The 20,448-nt window shown below is 36.0% G+C and overlaps 1 protein-coding gene across 1 annotated transcript in view; it reads left to right on the forward strand.

Moving 5' to 3' along the window:
- Positions 1 to 20,448, forward strand: part of ADGRV1 (adhesion G protein-coupled receptor V1) — a gene marked incomplete at its 5' end in the record, with an annotated part of 292,106 nt that overhangs the window by 22,060 nt on the left and 249,598 nt on the right. The window contains 11 exons of the mRNA XM_080638347.1: positions 643 to 1,208; positions 2,501 to 2,771; positions 3,579 to 3,908; positions 6,796 to 6,972; positions 7,925 to 8,148; positions 15,109 to 15,141; positions 16,815 to 16,941; positions 17,030 to 17,215; positions 18,103 to 18,283; positions 19,163 to 19,326; positions 19,979 to 20,102. Of these exons, the coding sequence (XP_080494473.1) occupies positions 643 to 1,208; positions 2,501 to 2,771; positions 3,579 to 3,908; positions 6,796 to 6,972; positions 7,925 to 8,148; positions 15,109 to 15,141; positions 16,815 to 16,941; positions 17,030 to 17,215; positions 18,103 to 18,283; positions 19,163 to 19,326; positions 19,979 to 20,102 (2,383 nt within the window). The remainder of the gene's footprint in view (positions 1 to 642; positions 1,209 to 2,500; positions 2,772 to 3,578; positions 3,909 to 6,795; positions 6,973 to 7,924; positions 8,149 to 15,108; positions 15,142 to 16,814; positions 16,942 to 17,029; positions 17,216 to 18,102; positions 18,284 to 19,162; positions 19,327 to 19,978; positions 20,103 to 20,448) is intronic.

Below are 20,448 nucleotides of genomic sequence, written 5' to 3' on the forward strand. Positions count from 1 at the left end.
TACTGGAGAAGAAATAGCCAAAAATAAAATGTAATTTTAAACAGTCATTTGTAGAAATCCCAAAGCCTAATTAATAGCTGAGTTCCAGAAAACACTTTCTCAGATCTGTGATGGTAATTTTTTCTGGGGATGTGGGTGTGTGTGAATGTAGGAATTGTTCCTTTTCTAAGGAAAGTTGTGTCCATAAGTTGTGTTTGTATTCTCTCAGGCATGCGTAGGGGTAAATGAGTATCAACATCAGAAAATCAAGATGTAAATATAAATAACTGGGAGGAACATTTGTCTCCAAATAGAGCTAGCTTCCAAAAGTAGAATTTGGATCTCATCATAGTCTCAAGTTGGAAAGATATAGCTTTTTCTGATTCTTGCCTAGTTTTTGTTTTGCTTTTTTTTGGGTTTCTACTTTTTTCCTATTGCCAGAGAACAGAAAGTACATTTTAGAAAATGGAAACATTCAATATTGAGAAGGTATTTTCAGCCAAACTTAAAAGCAAGACTTCTGTTTGCTTTAATATGAAACGAGCAGTTAAGTTTGTATTATTTCCCTTTTATGCAAAACACATAAAACATGTTTCTCTGTAAGAGTGTTGTGCAGGCATACAAGATGTAACTTACACCCAGTTGCTAATATTATTTTTCCAGGTACCTGAAAATGATGAATTGTTTGTTGTTTACCTGAGGAGCGTGGAGGGAGGTGCTGAAATCAACACCACAAAAAATTCCGTTCAGATTAATATAAAGAAAAATGACAGTCCTGTGCGTTTTGTTCAGAGTGCTTATATGGTGCCTGAAGAAATTGATGTGGTAACAATTCAAGTCATTTGTGGTAAGGATGTGAGTGGAAACCTAATTGGACCTGATGAACATGAAGTCTCTGTGAGATATGCCATCATAACTGGGAATTCAACAGCACATGCACAGCTTAATGTAGACTTTCTAGACCTGCAGCCAAATACAACTATTATTTTCCCACCTCTAGTTCATGAAACATATGTGAAGTTTAAGATCCTTGATGATGCCATACCAGAAATTGCGGAGACCTTTCAGATTGTGCTTCTTAAGGACACTTTGAACGGAGATGCTGTTTTGGTTAATCCATCTGTTGTTCATGTCACCATCCAACCCAATGATAAACCGTATGGAGTGCTATCAATCAACAGCATCCTGTTTGCTCAGACTGTTATCATTGATGAAGACCAAATTTCAAGGTACTACAGATCTTCAAATCTAGTATCTAATCAGTTTAAAAGGTTTGATTGGCATTGTTAAGCATCCTTAGGATTTCATTGAAAGTAATTATAAAATTACTACTGAAAATATAATGTAGAAATCACTTAGTGTATTGTTATTATTATCAGCTATGTCTACAAAGATTTCAGGGAAGTGGGAATGTGTAATTATAAAGGAAGTACTTTATTGTGTGTGAACTGTACGTAAAAACTATGTATTTATTAACTATATCAGAATACTGAAAAACCCTGAATCTAAAGGCTGGATCAATAAAGTTATGATGCTGCCACACACCAGTTTATACAAGTGGGAAATAGATTCCCAGCTTCCTTCCCTGGTAAATCTTTGTATTTGCTATGTACAAAAGCAATCTTTGGTTAAAAAAAGAAAAAAAGTTGATTACCTCCCCTAAAATACATAGTTTAAACTTAAAACTAAGTTAAATATTTGTAATTTTACAGAGAGATTAAAATCAAAGCTTTGTACAAGTTTTACAGGCAGGACTGATAACACAGTATTGACAGTCTCACACTAAGAACAGTTTTGAATTAATACTTCACAGTATGTAAAGCCCAGCACTTCAGCATTCACCTTGCTTTCTCATACACAGTAAAGAAATAAATCTTGGTTCCTAAATTTTTGTAAGTCATGATTCCCAGACTTTTTCTTGTAGTCATGTGATTATCAGATGTGGGAAACATGATGTTTCCAGTATCATAAATATTTATAACAATATTTTAATACAGCGGCAAAAAATTATAGAATCATAGAATTGTTTGGGTTGGAAGAGACCTTCAAAGGTCATCTAGTCCAACCTCCTTTCAACAAGCAGAGACATCATCAAATAAATCAGCTTACTCAGAAACATTCAGAATCATTATTTAATGTTCATGCCTGACAACTGTTCTGATATAGTTTATAAAATGGTTTAGGAAGTTAACAGAGAAAAAGATTACTGAAATTTAACATGTATTTCTCAAGACAAATGTAAAACATTGTCTTCACTTCTCAGTATCTTTCTTGCTGTAAAAGAGTAAGTTCTAAAAAATATTTTGCAAGACATTTCAGAGAGCTCATGAATAAGCATTCTTAGGAAAGGCTTCCCTGTGTGTTATGATGTCACAAACTTTGAGCCAGACTCAAGTATCAGTTGCAGCACTTAGCATTTATTCCACTTGTCAGTGTAAATCTTTCAGAGAATCAACACCTAAGCAAGCCAGTATTTTTTTTTTTTTATATTGTGGGGTTTTGTTTTCATTCAAAAACATAGGTTTGAGGGGATCACAATCATAAGAAGTGGTGGAACACATGGAAATGTTTCTGTTACCTGGGTTATAATCCGAAATAGCAGTGATCCCTCACCTGTGACTGCAGACCTATATCCAGAGACTGGAGAGATATGTTTTCATCAAGGACAGATGCTGGTAACACTTCCTCTGAACATTATTAATGATGATATACCAGAAGAGGCAGAGCCCTATCTTCTAAAACTCTTAGCTCATACAATACAGGGAGGTGCAGAAGTCAGTGAGCCATCTGAGGTAAGTCTGCTTTCAGAATTCTTTTGGGGGAGGTAATAATAGCAAATAAAGGACTTTGCCAATTTTGATAACACTGATTGATTGGCTAAACTGGCTAAAGTGTTTGGGCTTCAATAAAAATCAAACAAATTAATTCTTGATATAACTTTAATATACAGAGCCATAGCCAAAGTATTTGGCTGAGTGTACTGTACAAAGCCAGACCTCTTTAATGCAGTAGCAATCAGCTTAGATTATTCCCAGTATACGTAGCATTGCATGAGTGCTTTCTTAAGTGACTTTTTGCTAAGAGAAGGCAGGAAAGTTATTTTCACTTGCTCATTTGCTGTCTTAATGATTACTGGAGTGTTTTACATAGAGTAACAGCTTCAGGAGGAGGCCTTGGTGATTAAAACTGTAACCTTTTTAAATAAAGGGTGGCTAGCATTGCTTACACTTTTATGACTCAAGTCCCTACTTTATCTTTCTCAAAAATGGTTGGGAAGGACTTGGTAAATAAAATGAAATTTTTCACAATTGGAAACATTTTAAGATAATTCATGTTAGCTGCTGAAACAAAAAAACAGTTATTCAAAGCTCAATCTGGCACATGGATGATGCATAGTGGACAGTTGCCACTGTCACTGTTGTGCTGCTTGTGTACAAAGAATTCTTTGGGGCTGTAGATCTGATTTCTTTCTTGAGTGCCAATTCACTAAAGAGGAAAATGTATGATGACAGTCACCACAGGCTTTCGTGAAAGCATGAAAACTATGGTGTGTAGTTAACTGTAGCATAGAGTAATTGATGCTGTTTTCTGTTTTGCAGCTTCTGTTTTATATTCAGGACAGTGATGATGTTTATGGCCTAATAAAATTTTATCCTTTGGAGAATCAGAAGATTGAGAGTAATCCTACTGGACGCTTTTTATCCTTGAGTTTTGCAAGGGAGAGAGGAGTGGTTGGAGATGTGCGGTTGGTTTATACTGCACTGTATATTCCAGCTGGAGCTGTAGATCCTGACAGAGCAAAAGATGGCGTTCTAAATACATCTAGAAGAAATAGTCTCATCTTTCCAGAAGGAAAAACACAAGATACTTTAAATATACCAATAAGAAATGATGCATTTCTTCAAAATAGGGCTCATTTCCTTGTACAGGTATTGCAGTTATGTTTTTGGGTTTATTTGGCCTGTGTAATATAAAAGACATAATTCAGTAATGGCTCCTTACTTTTAATTTAATTAAAATAATCCAACCTGTTAATAAATAAACCAGAAAAAAGTGTTCAGTAGATAAAACTTTCTTATTTAGAGACGGCTTCCATAAATATGCCATAAAGATCTTTATTCCTAATAATTATTTACTAATTACACCATTTTTCAAAAGTAGACTGTTATAACAGGATTCAGCTATTAATCGTGGAATTTGAGAAAATGCGATCAGTGTTGCAGAAGTTAGTTACCTTTTGAGGCATGTTTCTTTGTCTGCCGCTTTCTCTGTTTACCACCTGGCTTTTAATTTAACAAAATAAAGGTTCTTAAATTATGGGAGCATGCAGAACTTTAGAAATTATAAATTTGGCCAATTTTTTCCTTTTTTTTTTTTTTTTTTTTTTTTTGTAACTTGTAAGAAGATAACTTCTGTCATTGCTAATTAAAATTGGCTGGAAAAATTCACTAAAACTATGTTCTTGACAAAAAAAAAAAAAGTATTTCCAGAAGAAATATTTAAAGAAAAAAGTTCATTTTCCAGTGAAGGCTTTAATTTTTCACTGGAGAAACCACACTACAGAACTACAGAACTACTGAGGATGTTTTAATTGCTTCTGGGATCTTGAAAAATTTCTTCATTCTACCTCCTTTCCTCATTCTCTTAAAAAAAATTATATTACCAGAATTATATAGTTGTTTTACTATTATTAATCTTTTTTGCATTCATTTAGGTAGGTAATTGCATTCTGGAATACTAGAATAGGTTAGTATATTTTACATCTACATGAGATATGAAAGATCATCAGAAGAATTGAAATATCTATTTTCAAGCCATTTTCAAATTAATTATAAATATAATTGCAGTGTGGACCATGAACAAAGCACACATAGGAAAAGTATTTCAGAATTCAGGCAGTTTGCCCAGCTTTTCAAACAGTGGCTTTCTGGGAGGGGGAAAGTGGTGGATGTTCTGTACTTTCTCCATGAACCATAAAAGTCTTTTTATTTGAATAAATAAAATCAGAGGAGCTTTCCAGGAAAAAATACCTGGAGAAGGAAGAAAAATACCCCAATTTATCACTATGACAATCCTTCTATATGGTGAATAAACAATAATCACAGCAAACACGTTTAGAATGAGAAGTTTATAGAGTCTGTACTAGGCACAGTAAAAGATTGACTCAGAAATCATGGAGGAGGAGTGGAGGAGGAAATTGTGCTTAAACACAACTAGAGAACAGAGAGGAACAGGAAAACCGAGATTAACATTCTTCGGTGACATCTTCAGTTAAATAACATATTTTAATCTGAAGTGCAGTTTTTGGTATAGGCAGGAAGATTTACTAATGCAATAAACTACTTGTCATTATTAAGTTCACAGTGCATTCTTTTCTCCTGATGAGCTGAGTTGCTTTAAAAGAAACACTAAGCTAAAAAAAAAAATCCCAAAACAGCAACCTAGTTCTTCATTAATTACTACTTTTATCTCAAAGTTACTATCCAGGATTAGAATCATTTACAAAAGTGAATTGTTTCAGCTGTGTAATGTTTCAAAAACTTCACTGAGCTAATGACCACACAGTGGTCTTCCTGCCTACTGTTAATTCAGGATCAGTGCCTGGTCTAAAAAAAGCTTTGAAAACAAGTGAAACAAGTGAAACACCACATGTTCCTCATACTCTCAACAACTAGCCGGTATGCCTGAGAATCAATTACTGAACACGGTATTTGTATAACAATTCCATCTATCATCATATAAAATGATCATGAATATTTTAGTGTGTTACTCAAGCAATGGTAGAACAAAGTATCATACAGCTCAATTATTTTATATAGCTTGGGTTTAAGAATTGAAGGGATTTAAAACTCATCTTGAAATGGTGATTCATGATCGCTGTATGGATTTAGATAAGGCCACTTTCCCCTCCTCCAGCAAAACCTTACTATATGGTAACATCTGGTAACTCCAAGCAAAAAACATGCTTGTGGGAGTTAAAAGGTAATTGTCATTGGTTGTGCATGCACTAGTGAAATGTATGCGGAAGTATATGCAAATCAGTTATGGGAACATTTATTATAATGATGTATGTAGACAGAAGCACATGGTATAAATGATATTTGAAAGAACTATTTAAACAGGCAAGTTCAGCTTTCTTTGCTATGTCAATACTGCTGCTGGGTTGAGGAAGCCATATGTTCCATTTAAAGAAATGCTAAACATTTTTCTATTTCTCATATATTGTATATATTCTATATATTTATTTATACTAGTAAATCAATCATCAGAAATACAGTAACAAGAGGAGACTACAGTTTTGAAATACTCTACTGATTTTCAGTTCTGAATGCAGTTTGATTGTATCAGTTCTATAATTGGAGAAGTCCTTGAAGCTGTATGAGTAAAGAAAGATTAGATCATTCTTTGGCTTCATCAAGTCTGTAAATTATTATGGATCCAGTGACTTCATCAAATTTTCAATGCATAGCACAAAAAATTCAGGACAATATCTTGGGCCTGTACCAAGTATACATCAGTACCGTTATTCATAGGTTCTAGCAGTGACTCAGCCATTCTCGAATGTTCATTCTCTGTGGAGATACATCTAGTTGTGGACACAAACATGAGTTGTCTGGGAGGTATACCATTCTCCTGACAAAGCTCAATGATACCCACTTTATTTCTTTGACATCCGCTTGCACATTTGCAGTAAGAAAACTTTGTTCTGGAAACGTTTTGCTCCCTGCATATGAAACTTATTCTGAAATGTCAGAATTGTTCTAACTTGATAGTAAGGCTTCTTATTTTGCTGTTTTTTCTTTCTTTTTCCTACAGCTGGAAACTGTTGAGCTGGTGAATAGAATTCCTCCAGTCCCACCTCTGAGTCCTAGATTAGGCGAGATTCAAAATGTTTCTCTAAGAATTACTCCAGATATTGCAAATGGAGAAATAGGCTTTACTAGCAATCTTCCAATTATTCTTTCTGAGCCAGAAGATTCCCCTGCTACAGTGGTAAGTACACCTTTTTATATTGTCTCTTAGTATAGAACATTTATTTAGATGAGCAAAGTTTGCCATATGCAGTGTAACATTTGAAAGTTAATGGAGAAAAATCCTTCCTCTAGTTTTGCCTGATCCCAAATATTCCCCTGCATTAAACAGATAAAGAAACCGCAAACAAACAAAAAAGGCAAAAAGGTGCTTATAAAGCTATGGTCTGAAATAATCTGTTAGGCATTATCAGAAAAATAAGGTTGAGCTTTGCTTTCTCTCTGATCATCTAAAACTGGTTAGGTCTTGATCCTTACAAGGAGCTAAAGGTGCTGCAGAGAATCTCTCTCACCAGCTGCAAAGGTAGTAGTGATACTGCTCCTAAATTTCATGTAAATGTCTGTATCTTACAGCTGACTTACTTAAATGCAAACATGTCATTTGGCTTGCTGGGTGTGTTTTCCAACAGTGGTGTTTTTTAGGTTTCTGAGAACCCAAAAAAGTATTTTCAAGAGCATTGCCACCCATCTGGGTGCTTTAGTCCCAGCTTGAGAAACATTTTTTGAAATGTTTTTTTCATACATTTTCTCTGTTTCCCCTAGTTGTCTTCACTGATGTCTTCCCACAAATCCTGAATCTGATAGCTTGTTTCTCATTCTCAGGTTAAAACTGTTGATTCCTTAAGCAAAGTTTCCTTAAGCAAATTTCCTCTGTACTATAACAACCAGAGTAAAATTACAGTAGTTACATTTAAACCCTAGGTTCTGTCTTGATGAGATTAAATCAATCACTTTTGTGTAATGGTTGCTTAGTGATTTGTCATATTAATAATCTGGCTTCTCCACTATATTTTAAGTGGTTAAAAGTATATACTTTTGTTGATATGCCATCTTTGATTTCACATTTTATACACAGGTATGAGTAAAAAAACTATCTGGTTTTACAAATCACAAGAAACTCATATGTTTCATAGGTTTCCATTGCATTGCATCGAGATGGGACTGATGGCCAAGCAACTGTGTTCTGGAGTTTGAAACCCTCTGGTCTCAATCAAAAGGCAGTAACACATGATGATATAAGTCCTTTTAATGGATCTGTTGTTTTCTTATCTGGACAAAGTGATACTACAATCAACATTACTGTTAAAGCTGATGATATACCTGAAATGAATGAAACAGTGTTGCTAACTTTGGACAGGTATTTTACCCTAACCTTTATTCATATATTTCAGTTGTAATAATGAATATCCAACAAATTAGTGCAGTATTAATTAGAGGCATTGCCTGTATTGTGTTTATAAGTGCCTGAATGAATATTAGGCCTTTGATTCAGACTGTTTATGGATTCTTCTTTGACTGCAGATCAATGGAAGAAACTGTGTGGTATTTATTATCTAATTTTGTTGATATTTTGATGAAAATAATGTCTGCTATTTAGAAAGTTCTTTCAGCTTTGATCTTTAATTACAGCTGTTGGTTAAAACAGTATCTATGTTGGTTAAAATGTATCTTTTCAGAAATTTAATATTTGGTGAGATAATGGGGAAAACGATGATGATGAATAGAAAGCAATACATAACTGTGTTTCTGACAGAAAAAAGGATTTATAACTAGGGTATTGTTGCAGAATTGGATCAGGTTTTTGTTTGTTGGATCTGCACATTCACTATTGCTTGCTCTTGGTAATTAGATACTTCCTCACAACTCCTGACTTCCAAAATACTCCAGTGTGACTATCACTACACTCTTTGGCTACAAAGAAGGCGATGGTGTTTCTGAAGCACAGTATTTTAGTCTCCCTTCTGTATGAGATTAGGATTACAGGATAATTAAGGCTGTAAGAGACCTCAGGAGATGCTATTATCTGTGTGTGAATGCTGCTCAGAATACTTAAATTAGTTCATATCCAGGGCTGTATTCCCTTTTGATTTACTAGAAGGAGAATCTTGGCTGCGTCTTCTGTGCTGCTTCCAACAATTAGGTTGTCTATATAGTTTAGAAATACCACCACTTCTTCTACTTACTGCTAGTAGTCTAACATATATTTTTCCAGTTTTTTTGGAAACATACTAATAGGAATCTGCCAGTTGCAGCATCCACATTGAACATCTACTACTTATACAGTCCTTATCTTATGCAGAAGTATTCTTTTCTTATATAAAAAGCACAGACTAGTTCCTGGAGTTTTCAACACCAGATAACCATATTGATTGCATATTAGCAAACCAGCAACCACCCTCAAACTGTTGCTAATCCTGATTTGGAAAGCCTGTTTTTTGATCATCATTCTATCACACAGAAAAAGTGTTACTCCATTACAGGATTGGCCTGCTTATGCAAAAGCTGGCTGGGGGATGCATCTAGTGCAGCATGAGTTATTTCATTCTACCATGACTACTTCCTGCATTGGAAAGACAGTCCTGTTCAAGACAAAACCAAATGGAGACCGTAGAGTCTCTGGCACAAAGTGGAACGCTAATAATGGAATCATGGAATGGTTTGGGTTGGAAGGGACCTCAAAGCTCATCCATTTCCAACCCCCTGCGACAGGCAGGAGCACCTTCCACTAGACCAGGTTGCCCAAAGCCCCATTCAACCTGACTGAAGAAATTGTGTACGGTGACAAAAATATTCAAGTGAAAGGGTAGGAAACAAATAAGTAGATAGAGGAAGTGAACAGCATAAAAAAATTAACTTTTCAAGTTCTGACAGCTCTGTAAGTGTGTGGAACTACAGTTTTCTGCTGCTCATTCTGAGTAGTAAGCCTATTGTCTTGAAAACAATAGCTGCAATGATGATTGAACTGGCAGCTGAACAAACATAACCAGTGTTCTGCCTTTACTGTGTATGGTGGAAATAGCAGGTGGCTGGTAAAAAGTGTACCAGCAGTAAGCAGCTTTCCCACACTTCGCAAGGTCAGAGAGTGAAGTAAAGAACAGGTCATCTGGCCTGGAGAAAAAAAAGTAAGCAAGGAGGATATAAAGTCTGAATTTTTCTTTAGATCAGATGTCACTCAAGGCTAAGAGTGAAACGTGGCAACTTCAACATTAGCAGAAGCCAAGAATTAAATGATTGTAAAGATCATCCTTTCAGTACTGGAGATGACTCTTCAAATCGATGTTGAAGGATACTGGCAGGGTTATGTGTGTAAGCCTGTGGTATTGCCTTCTGCATAGTTTCTATTTTGTGGATGAACAGAAGATTTCAGTTTTCAAAGCCTGGGAGCCAGCACCTCACAGCAGTAGTGAATTAGCATGAAAACAAAAAGGCATTGTGCTATGGATGTGCTTGTACTGTTTTATAAATTGTAGCATAAGTCAGTAGGAAAATAGAGCATGTAAGAACCTTAATGGAACCATAGACATAGAAATATGTTCATAAGCATTCTATTTGCTGCAATTAGTAATAGCATGGATAAAATAATAAAAATAATTAGTTTTAACAAGAGTGTATTATTTACAACTCAGTGGTGTTGTTAAGGCATTTTACATTTTAAATGAGCTTTGAAAGAAACTAAGCCATTAAAAATAGTATTTTCTTCCTTGCTCTATGGCTTCTGTGCATAGGCTGTAGATATTGAAAATAACTCTAAATTCTGTCTACAAAATGGAGTCCAATGTATATCGTGAAGAATATGCTTCCAAAGAAGACAGATGAGTAATAAAGATGCAAGACAATCCTGTACCTGCTGAATTCTCTTCATATTTTCTTTTCTTAGGAGCAGCTCAGGCAGAATGCCTGCCCATATTTGAATAGGCCTGCATTGAGACCAAACATAAATAAAACCATATGTCTGTAGTGAAATTTGTATAAGAAAGAAGAGGCCTTGGTCTTCTTATTGAATGTGGGTGTAATAGGCTATGGAAATAGTGTGTATGCTTTCTGAAAGCATATATATATACTACATTTGTTCAGTTTACCTGGTAACCACAAGTAGAAATCAGTTTTCTAAAAATCTGATTGTTGTTTTTTCCTTCTGCACAACAACTTCTGTTGGCAGTCATCACCCCCTCAGTACAGTGCAGATACACAACTGTCAGCTTGGCAATGGGCACAAGTGAAGGATCAGGACCTCTACAGCATGCAGGTTGTGTTTGCTGACAGTGAGAGCTTGTGGACCTTGGGATCTGCAAACAGCAATATACCAGTACATTGATTTTAATTTGTGAAAGTGATAATCAGGCGACTGTTGAAATTGTCCTTATGCTCAAATTTTTTTACTTTGAGTCATGACTAATATGATTTTGGATACCAAAACAGATTCACATACATATGTTGATACGTAAATTTTGTTTACTATGTGTAATAAAGCAAAACTGAAGCAAGGTAATCGGGGGATTTTTATAGTTCTAGTGATTTCTGTGATGTGATACAAGGCTTAAATTGTGTCTTGAGTAAATTTAGATAATAGATTTTTTTTTTTTTTAACTGCAAAAGCAAAACACAGGTTTGACTGTTTCATTTTGAGATATCAGTGTAATGTTTTTGTGTTTAAGAGATTATTTCATGACAAAAAATTAGCAAATCATAGAAGGCCCATTTCAAGCAGTGCATACTGCCTATGGTCCTTAATTCAGAGCTCAAGTAATATTTGCATCTTTCGGGTTGCTGTCTGCACTGGCATACAGAGAAACACTAATATGCTGTTTCACTGAGCTGAGTTTTTCTCCTAACTTTGTGATTTCCTGTGGTTAGTGTCTGTTTCGAAACTGTGTTTATCTTTCTTAAGTAATTTTTCTATTAATACATGTGACGCTATATGAATGAACTCTTAATTGTAAAACATTGTCTTTTTCTTCAAGGGTTTAATCAGACTTTTTGTTTCAATGTTTAAATAAGACTTTTTTCTAGAATGTTTAATTGAGTGCTGCTGGACACCTACTGCTAACTTTTATTAGTTTTAGAAGAATAACGCCATATCTCCTGCTATGAGTAACAAAAATTAAAATAGCCTCCAAAATCAAATAATTGTTGGATTAAACCTGGAGAGAAGGTGTTCCCTCTGATGAGAAGCAGTATGGATTTTATAATGTGGCAAATCCTACTGTAAAGCTAGGTCCTGCTGTTAATTAAATCAGTAGATAATCCTGAAAAAATTGAAGAAGGGGTGAACACTGACTACAGATCTAGGAAGCATATTGAGTCACATTCCACAGGCAATCAGAATACACCTTTTCTGAGATATCCTGATAGAAAGGAAAGTTTTTAGAGAAGAGTGTTTTTTAAGAGTAACAGCAATACAGATTCACAATTGCAAATCAATTTCTCAAGTGCCTTTCAAAACATTTATTTTCTGGAGAATTCCAAACCTTGGTCCAAAGCTATCAAATTTGATAACATCTCATCTGTTAATAATTCTTATTTTATTTGCAGTGGTGTTTTGTTTGTAATAGCATTGAAATTGACATGTTGCTTTAAAGTTAGTAAGAAATCTTCTTTCTGCTATTTTGTAGTACTCTATGCATTAAAAAAAAAAGTGCAAGAAACATTTTGAAGCTTCTGTTAGTTGTCCTAAGTAATCTGTAGTTCTTGCTAAATAACAACTAAGTTGTTTTTTTTTTTTTTTTTTAAATAAATGATTTCCCTAATGAGGAGTAGTTTCAAATGAGATATGTTATATGGGAGCTGGTTTTTTACAGCTATTTCATCACAGAAAGCACAGTCAAACACTTTGAGATTGCATTTCTTATATCAGCATCATAAACATTGCCAGCACTTATGCTCTCTGATAAAATGAAACTTCATGTCCACAGATGGCCATTTTACAGAAAAAGTTAAGCTGAGGAGAAAGAAAGGCAAGTGGCTTTCCCAATGAGAGGGAAAGCTGCTCGCAAAAACGACCTGGGAGTGCTGACCAACAGCTGAACATGGACCAGCTTGTGCCAGGCAGCCAAGAATGCCAACAGCATCCTGGCCTGTATCAGCACCAGTGTGGCAGCAGGGCCAGAGCAGTGATTATCTGCCTGTACTGAGCGCTGGTAAGGCCACACCTCGAATCCTGTGTTCAGTTCTGGGCCCCTCACTACAAGAGAGATATTGAGGTGCTGGAGTGGGTCCAGAGAAGAGCGACGGAGCTGGTGAAGGGCCTGGAGCACAAGGGTAATAGGGAATGGCTGAAGGAACTGGCAGGCTTAGTCTGGACAAGAGAAGGCTCAGGGGGAGCCCTGTCGCTCTCTACAACTACCTGAAAGGGCGGTGTAGCCAGGACGTGCCTGGTCTCTGCTCCCATGTAACGAGGCATAGGATAAGAGGAAATGGCATCAAGCTTCACCAGGGGAGGTTTAGATTGGATATTAGGAACAATTTCTTCACAGAGAGGGTGTTCAGGCATTAGAACAGGCTGCCCAGGGTAGCGGTGGAGTCACTGTTCCTGAAAGTGTTCACAAACCATGTAGATGATGTCCTTAGTGACATGGTTTAGTGATGGCCTTGGCAGTACGGGGGCAACTGTTTGACTTGATGATCTTAAAGGTCTTTTCCAACCTAGTCAACTGAATGATTCTATCTCCTTACTCCCAGTTGAGGAATCTCTAGTAACTGGAGCTGCTTGGGATGGCTATGGAACTGCATACAAGGAGCTGTTGTAACTTTTATTGTTGCTTCTGAATACCCTCATCAGTGCAAACCATGAGGTTTGGAAGTTCTGAATAGCAGTTTTTGTTCTATTTCTACACTGCTGTTACAGGAGTGCATAAAGAGGTGGCTTCACATACCCCAAAGAGTGAAAGAGGACTCTTCTGATCCTTATTAGACTCTAGCACTACTCCTCATTTCATCTTAACAGGCTTTTTTGACTCAGCTTTGTTTGGGCTCATGCAGTGGAACTTCATAAAGCTGAAGGATCATTTCTTTTTGGCATGCCCTGTCACTTTCTGATGAATTATGTCTTAGCTGCTTAAACTTACACATTCATATCAAGAACTCACTCTACATAGTGGCTCGTTTGTATTCTCTATTGTAAATTATATTACTGAGAGCTTAGCAATATAATTCAGTTTTAACATTAAAAGCAGTATAATAAAAATTTAGCATAAATTTTGGATCTGGAATTTTCTCTTTAATCTTTTCATTGTATTGATACTTTGATGGTTTTGTAACAGTTCTGTATATGTTTCTGAGAGAAGGGAGAATGTCTCAATATATAGTATTTTAAATCTAGCCACATTGGAAATCAAAGAGAAATTTCCATTAACTCAGGTCTCTTAAAAGAATGAATCGAGCAGTGGTTTTGCTTTATTTTCTCAAACTTTTGGTTAAGCTCTTATCTCTACTGAATTCTGAATCTGAGTTCTTTTTGAGACTAGTGAAGTCAGTATGTCAGTTTGTAAATGGTAACAAATTTACAAAAGGTAATCCATTTACGGTATTTTGATAGGAGATACAGGTTTTATATGTAATATATATATTATTTTAGATTAAGAAAGTCAAAGTTCATGGTTGCCATTGCAGAACAATACTGTCCTTTATCTGACTTGATGTTTATTGTAAGTGCTCTGCCAAAATGGACCAATTAAGAGATTAGCAAATACTCTTTTCTTATTTTTGTATTTTTGTTTGTTATATTTTTATACTGCTATTTTACTTTGATAATTTGGTTAACTGAAAAATTGTTAAAAATAAACTTTGATGTAATTTAGTGCCAAAATAGTATTTCATGTGTACTCATTGCAACTCCCACTGTGCTTATCTGCTTTTGTCAGTTGCTTTGGCAGATTGATGAAGCAACACATCGTAGAAGCATGTAGACGCTTTATGTTTTTTTAAAGAAGGGCTATTTATAAACCTGAGTTTCTGGTGCTGTTGTGTGCAGTCACAGAGGCTGACAGTAATCGAGCTCTTGGAGGAGTGCTTGGTAGGGTGAACCATGAATGGATCTTGACATGCTGAATTGGTCATGGCATCATTTCTCCTAAGTGGGAGCTGCCCACTTGCTCCCATTTATAAACAGGAAAACGCCAAGCAAGTAGTGTTCTCATAAAATGAATGCTATAAGTGTTTGGAAAGGAAAAAGAAAGCTTTGTGTTTTCTTTTGTGTGGTTTGGTTGTGTTTTTTTAATTATTATTATTCTTTTCTAAGATTAGTACCATTGAAATTCTAGCAAGTGGCACTTTCATTCCTTCCCCCATCCCCTTTCTTTCTTTCTTTCTGTGTTGACAGGGTAGAGACAGAAAGGTTTGTCGTGTACTTTGGGTAAGTGCAGTGAACTGTGGTTTGTCTTCAGTGAATCAATGCTTTATTTTACAAGTGATTGCTCTGGACAGAATCTGCCTTTATAATTTCTTTTCCTCTCAGGAATCACGTCTTCTGCATCTCATCAGACAATGCATGCTTGCCCTTTGGTGTTTCATTTGATGGCATGGGGTTCTTGCTTGAAGGCATTTCTTTATTTAGGTTCTGTGAATGATGAAAGTTATGAATGCATGGCTTAGTGTTTGATATTGAACCATTTGATGCAATAATGGATTAGTTGTTTTAAACTGCTAGAAATACAATTTGCCCCAGCTAAATGACTGAACTGACTAGAATTATAGAGAAGTTATTTTCTGTAGTTATCTTGGTTTTTAATAACCTACATTTAGTTTATGTTAACACAAATTATTGTGTCTGCTGACTTTTTATGTACAGTAAACATGACGTGTTACCCTTTTAAAAAGGTATTTCCTATTTTCCATCTTGTATCCTCGATTTAGGCTTTGCTACAAGATACTACAAGATACACTGATATTTAATTTTTTTTTGGGGGGGGGTGGTGTCCCAGTTTTTTGTGGAGTGTTTGTGGAAACAGTTCTGGAACTGATTTCAAATATTGGCTATAATAGATTACATTTCTATGTATATGGAAGAGTGTTTCATGAAGTCTGGGTTGTAGTAGAGTGAAACCATAAAAGTATTTATAATATGTTGGACAAAGAATTTGTTGACATTTTCTTCAGGAAAGAAGGAAGATGCTCAGAAATCTAAATACATAAACCACCATATAATAAGCCATATCCAAACCATCAATCTCCATTCTTCAGTAGTAGTCCTGGCATTTTTTATGTGGTGAACTTAAAACAATGTCATTGAAAGTTACCACATCTGAGGAAATGAATGCAAGAAATGCATAGGGTTTCCTTCTTCTGTCAGATGTGGTCCGTTCGTGTCCATGAATAAGACCAAGACAGTGTGGCAGTAGCCCAGGATAAGAAACCCTCCACCAAGAGGAGCTCTGTCTGATCATACCTGCACCCTTCACCATAAGCTTTTAGGTATATAGGTTTTAGGCATATATAGGGTTTGTGAGTAAGGGAGGAGAAGAGGAATGAGTCTGAGCTATTGACAGTAGGTCCAGCACTTCCTAAAGCCAGGCTGGGATCCTACAGGTAGTAGGAAAAGTAGGTTAACACACATGAAATCGACGTTATTGAGGAGCAAGTCTCTTCCTATTTGTAGCAGTAGTAAATCTTGTGGCAGAGGGTAAGAATATGTAGTTGTTAATGTAATTTTGGTTTGTGTGTGTGATTTTGGATTATCCCTTATATTTTGATCCATATGCAAGATAATACTAAATGTGACTCTAACTTATTACTGCACATCCTGTATCTTTTCTTGTGTGTTTTGTGGGTGTGTGACTAAAAAACCCCAAAATTGCCAACTATAAAAACTAGTCAGAAAATAAAGCTTCTTTAGAAGCAAGGGTTCTCCTTACAAATGAATAAAACATACTGATATGTCTTTCTTAATTAATATTATTATCTGCAGGTAATTGTTTCAATAATATATTCATAAAATTGATCAATATTCTGATGTCCTTCACACAGGCGTGTCTTTATTTGCCAAACAAGAATTGCCACTCAAAAAACCCTCTTGCCTTCATTTCTCAGGGTCAGTGTGGAAAATCAAATACTGAAATATGGGTTTACTACTTGCGAAATTATTATTTTGGAAAATGATGATCCTGGAGGATTATTTGAATTTTCTCCCTCTTCCAGAGGTCCCTACAGTATCAAGGTAGCTATCTGAGTAGTTTCCTTTAATAATTACGGATAACGTAGCTTAAGCAGAGTACTAATAAAAAGCTGCGTTTCCTTTCTTAAAGGAAGGGGAGTCTGTTGAACTGCAGATTGTCCGCAGCAGAGGAAGTCTCATAAGGCAGTTTCTACGCTACACTGTAGAACCAAGAGACACTAATGAGTTTTATGGAAGCACAGGGATTTTGGAGTTTAAGCCTGGTGAAAGAGAGATCATAATTACTCTTCTGACAAGGATGGATGGGATTCCAGAGGTAAAAGTTAATATTTTTCTTTCTTCAAATTGTGTTCACAGGCATATTAGTTTGTCACTTAATAAAACGCAGGCAAATATACAGGGACACAACACATGTGTAACGGTTTTTCTGCAGAATGCCTTCCCAGGGATATCTGGATGAATAGAAGGTGTCTTTGGGTTTAAATGTCCTCAGTGGATTTTTTCTGTGAATTCAAACATTTCCATATTGAATCCATGTATGTTATCTATTATATTCTCTAGTAAAGAGTTCCACTGTTCAGTTGAACTGTGTGGAGAACCACTTACTTTTTTGTTTCTTCTCTAGTAATTGTCTGCTGGTTTCACTCAGTGCTCACCAGTCTAGACTAATATTTGCCATACAGATACATAGATGCAATGCTGGTGTTAATGTCCCTTGAAGCATTATCTGTGAGTGTTTTTCAGGAAATATATAATGTACAAAGTCCCATTAGACTAACAAAGCAAGCTGATACATTCTTTTTTAATTAACTTGCTGCCAATGCTTTTAAAATCTTTGCTTTTTTCCCTGTTATAAAGCCACGAATTAACAAATCTTATGGAAAAAATTGCCTTTCAGGAGCATTACAAATATATTCGTAGTACTGAATTGATGTAAGTTAAGTACACAAAATAAGTCCTTGCCTACAATAATGATAGATTTTTTGAGAAAATGGTGCTAGCAGAGATAGCAATTTGTAATTATTTCTTTGTTCTGATGGCAATGTGCAAACACATTGTGCATGTAGAAAGTTTCTGTGATTTCCTTTTGTTTAAATTTGTATCTCTTTCTGCTAGGCCAGGTACTGTGGATGTTTGCCCATGTGTTTTGGATGTGAATACTGAGTATGTCTTTTTGTTCTGACTGAGTTTTCCGTCTTCTAGCTGGATGAGATATATTCTGTAGTCCTCAGTGGCTACAGTGAAATGCCAGGCAAGTTGGGGAATGCCACAAGGGTCAATATAACCATTCTGAAGAATGATGACCCACATGGTGTCATTCAGTTTCTACCTGATGAACTACCCATAACAATAAAGGAAAGCAAAGGAGAAATCGTCCACGCTGGTAATTTTTTTTATTAGAGTTGCTGCTTTATCTGCTGCCTGCTCTGCTCCCCATTTCACCTCTCTAGCACAATGTCTGACTAGTCTTCACTCAGAAGTTTCCAGAATGGTACAGTGCTAGCATGATTTGCGGTGGGCCTGAGAAGCCAGAGGTATCAATCCAGTAAAAAAATGACTAGAGAATATGCCAGGCAGGAGGGACAGAGTATTGATGTGTGTGCAAAGTGCAGCCTGGAGGTAGTAGCTCTGCTTGCAGAGCGCAAAGTGTAGGGTGCTATGTGAGAGAAGAATAGAGTTAAATCTTCATATTTAAAATAAACTATCTGGGGAGACCTTAGAGCAGCTTCCAGTGCCTAAAGAGGCTACAAGAAACCTGGAGAGGGGCTTTGGACAAGGGCCTGTAGGGACAGGACAAGGGGGAATGGCTTTAACCTGACAGAGGGGAGACTGAGATGAGATTTTAGGAAGAAGTTTTTCCCTGTGAGTGTGATGACGCCAGATTGGACGAGGATGGGGCTTGGAGCAACTTGGTCTAGTGGAAGGTGTTCCTGCCTGTGGCAGAGGTTGGAACTGAATGAGCTTTAAGGTCCCCTCCAACCCAAACCATTCTATGATTTTGTGATTCATGTGGGTGACTTCAATTTAGCTATCTCTTTTCTATTATCAAGTATATTTACAGGCTGATAACAAATAACAAATTTCAGCAAGTTTGGACTGCTTAGATGTTCTATCTTTGTCCTTTTGTGCAGTGCTCTTACCTATTAGTTTTGCAAGAAGTGGATTTACTTATTATTTCCTTTTTCTTTGTTTCAGCTTTGCTGATCTTTTTCATTTGAGTTCTTCTGAAGATGCACTAACTGTGTATGTTTGGTTTTTTTAGCAGCTTACAGAGTTATAAGAAACCAAGGGAACTATGGCAATGTTAGTGTGTCTTGGGTTGTTGACCCAGCATGTACCAATGACATCTACCCAGAGCAAGGGACTATTTTCTTTGATAATCTGGAGTCTTCAAAAAATATCACCATTTACTCACTGCCAGATGAGGTAAACATTTTTACAGTGTTCTTGTGTAAGTATATGGGCAAAGAGTAAATGCTAGAACATTACAATTTAAGGAGAAAGAAGGGATGTCTGTGTTTTAAAAGCCTGATAAGTATTTGTAGAGAAAAGCAAAATACTTGGGTAATATTGAGATTACTTCAGCAAATCATAAAAAAAATTTGAGAATCCATGCATACCTATAAATAAAGGTAGAAGCAGAGAGTAATTGAATGTGGTTAAGTTAAAGATAATTAATTTGAATAAAACCCTTATTTTGATAGCAGAAATCCTAATTTTAATGCTGATATTTTTGAAGTAATATAAGAAAGAATGTGAATAATTAATAATAAATAAATAAAGCTGTGAGAGTAAATTACATGTATCACAAAGCAGAAACTGCTAGATAACTTCTAATTCATCTGTACAACAGAAAAACCTATTACAAGGACTTATTAAGTAAGGGGACTTATTACAAGGATTTTACACTGTGATGATTTCTGTGTTATGGTACGAACTGTCATTTGACACACTTGAGGATCAGTAAATAAAAACAACACTCAGAAATCTCTGTTTTGTTAACCCCCTTAGCTGTGCATTTTAATTAATTCATTGGTTTGTATCTAAGAAATTAATTTGGTGGTACTTTCTCCCTCAGGTACCTGAAGAGGTAGAAGTATTTGTCATCAGCTTATTCAATGCTACTGGTGGAGCCAGGCTGGGCAATATAACCAGTGCAATTTTACAGATTACAAGGAATGATGATCCCCTTTATTTTGCAGGTTAGATATTACTGGGTTTATGCGTAGAATACATATGCTACCCCAAAGAGATTTTATTGACAGACCAGATCATTGAGAAATCCTAATCCAAATGAAACTAGTATAAAGCATTTTTATGTTTGTTGTGTTGAATTTGTATTGTTACCTTCAGAACCTTCTCTTATTTTATTATTCACTTTGTTGATACTGGGATGGGCTAGGTGGCTGAGTACAACAGTATTCTCTTGTACCTACAAGTGTTTCCATGCGTTTTCCACACGTGCCTTCTGTTTCATGGAGGAGGAGCATCCTCTTTGGCTGGATTAAGAAAACAGGCCGTCACATGCAAGGAGCTCAGGCTTGAACT

This window comes from Psittacula echo (genome assembly GCF_963264785.1).
Source record: "Psittacula echo genome assembly, chromosome: Z".
Classification (NCBI taxonomy): Eukaryota; Metazoa; Chordata; class Aves; order Psittaciformes; family Psittacidae; genus Psittacula; species Psittacula echo.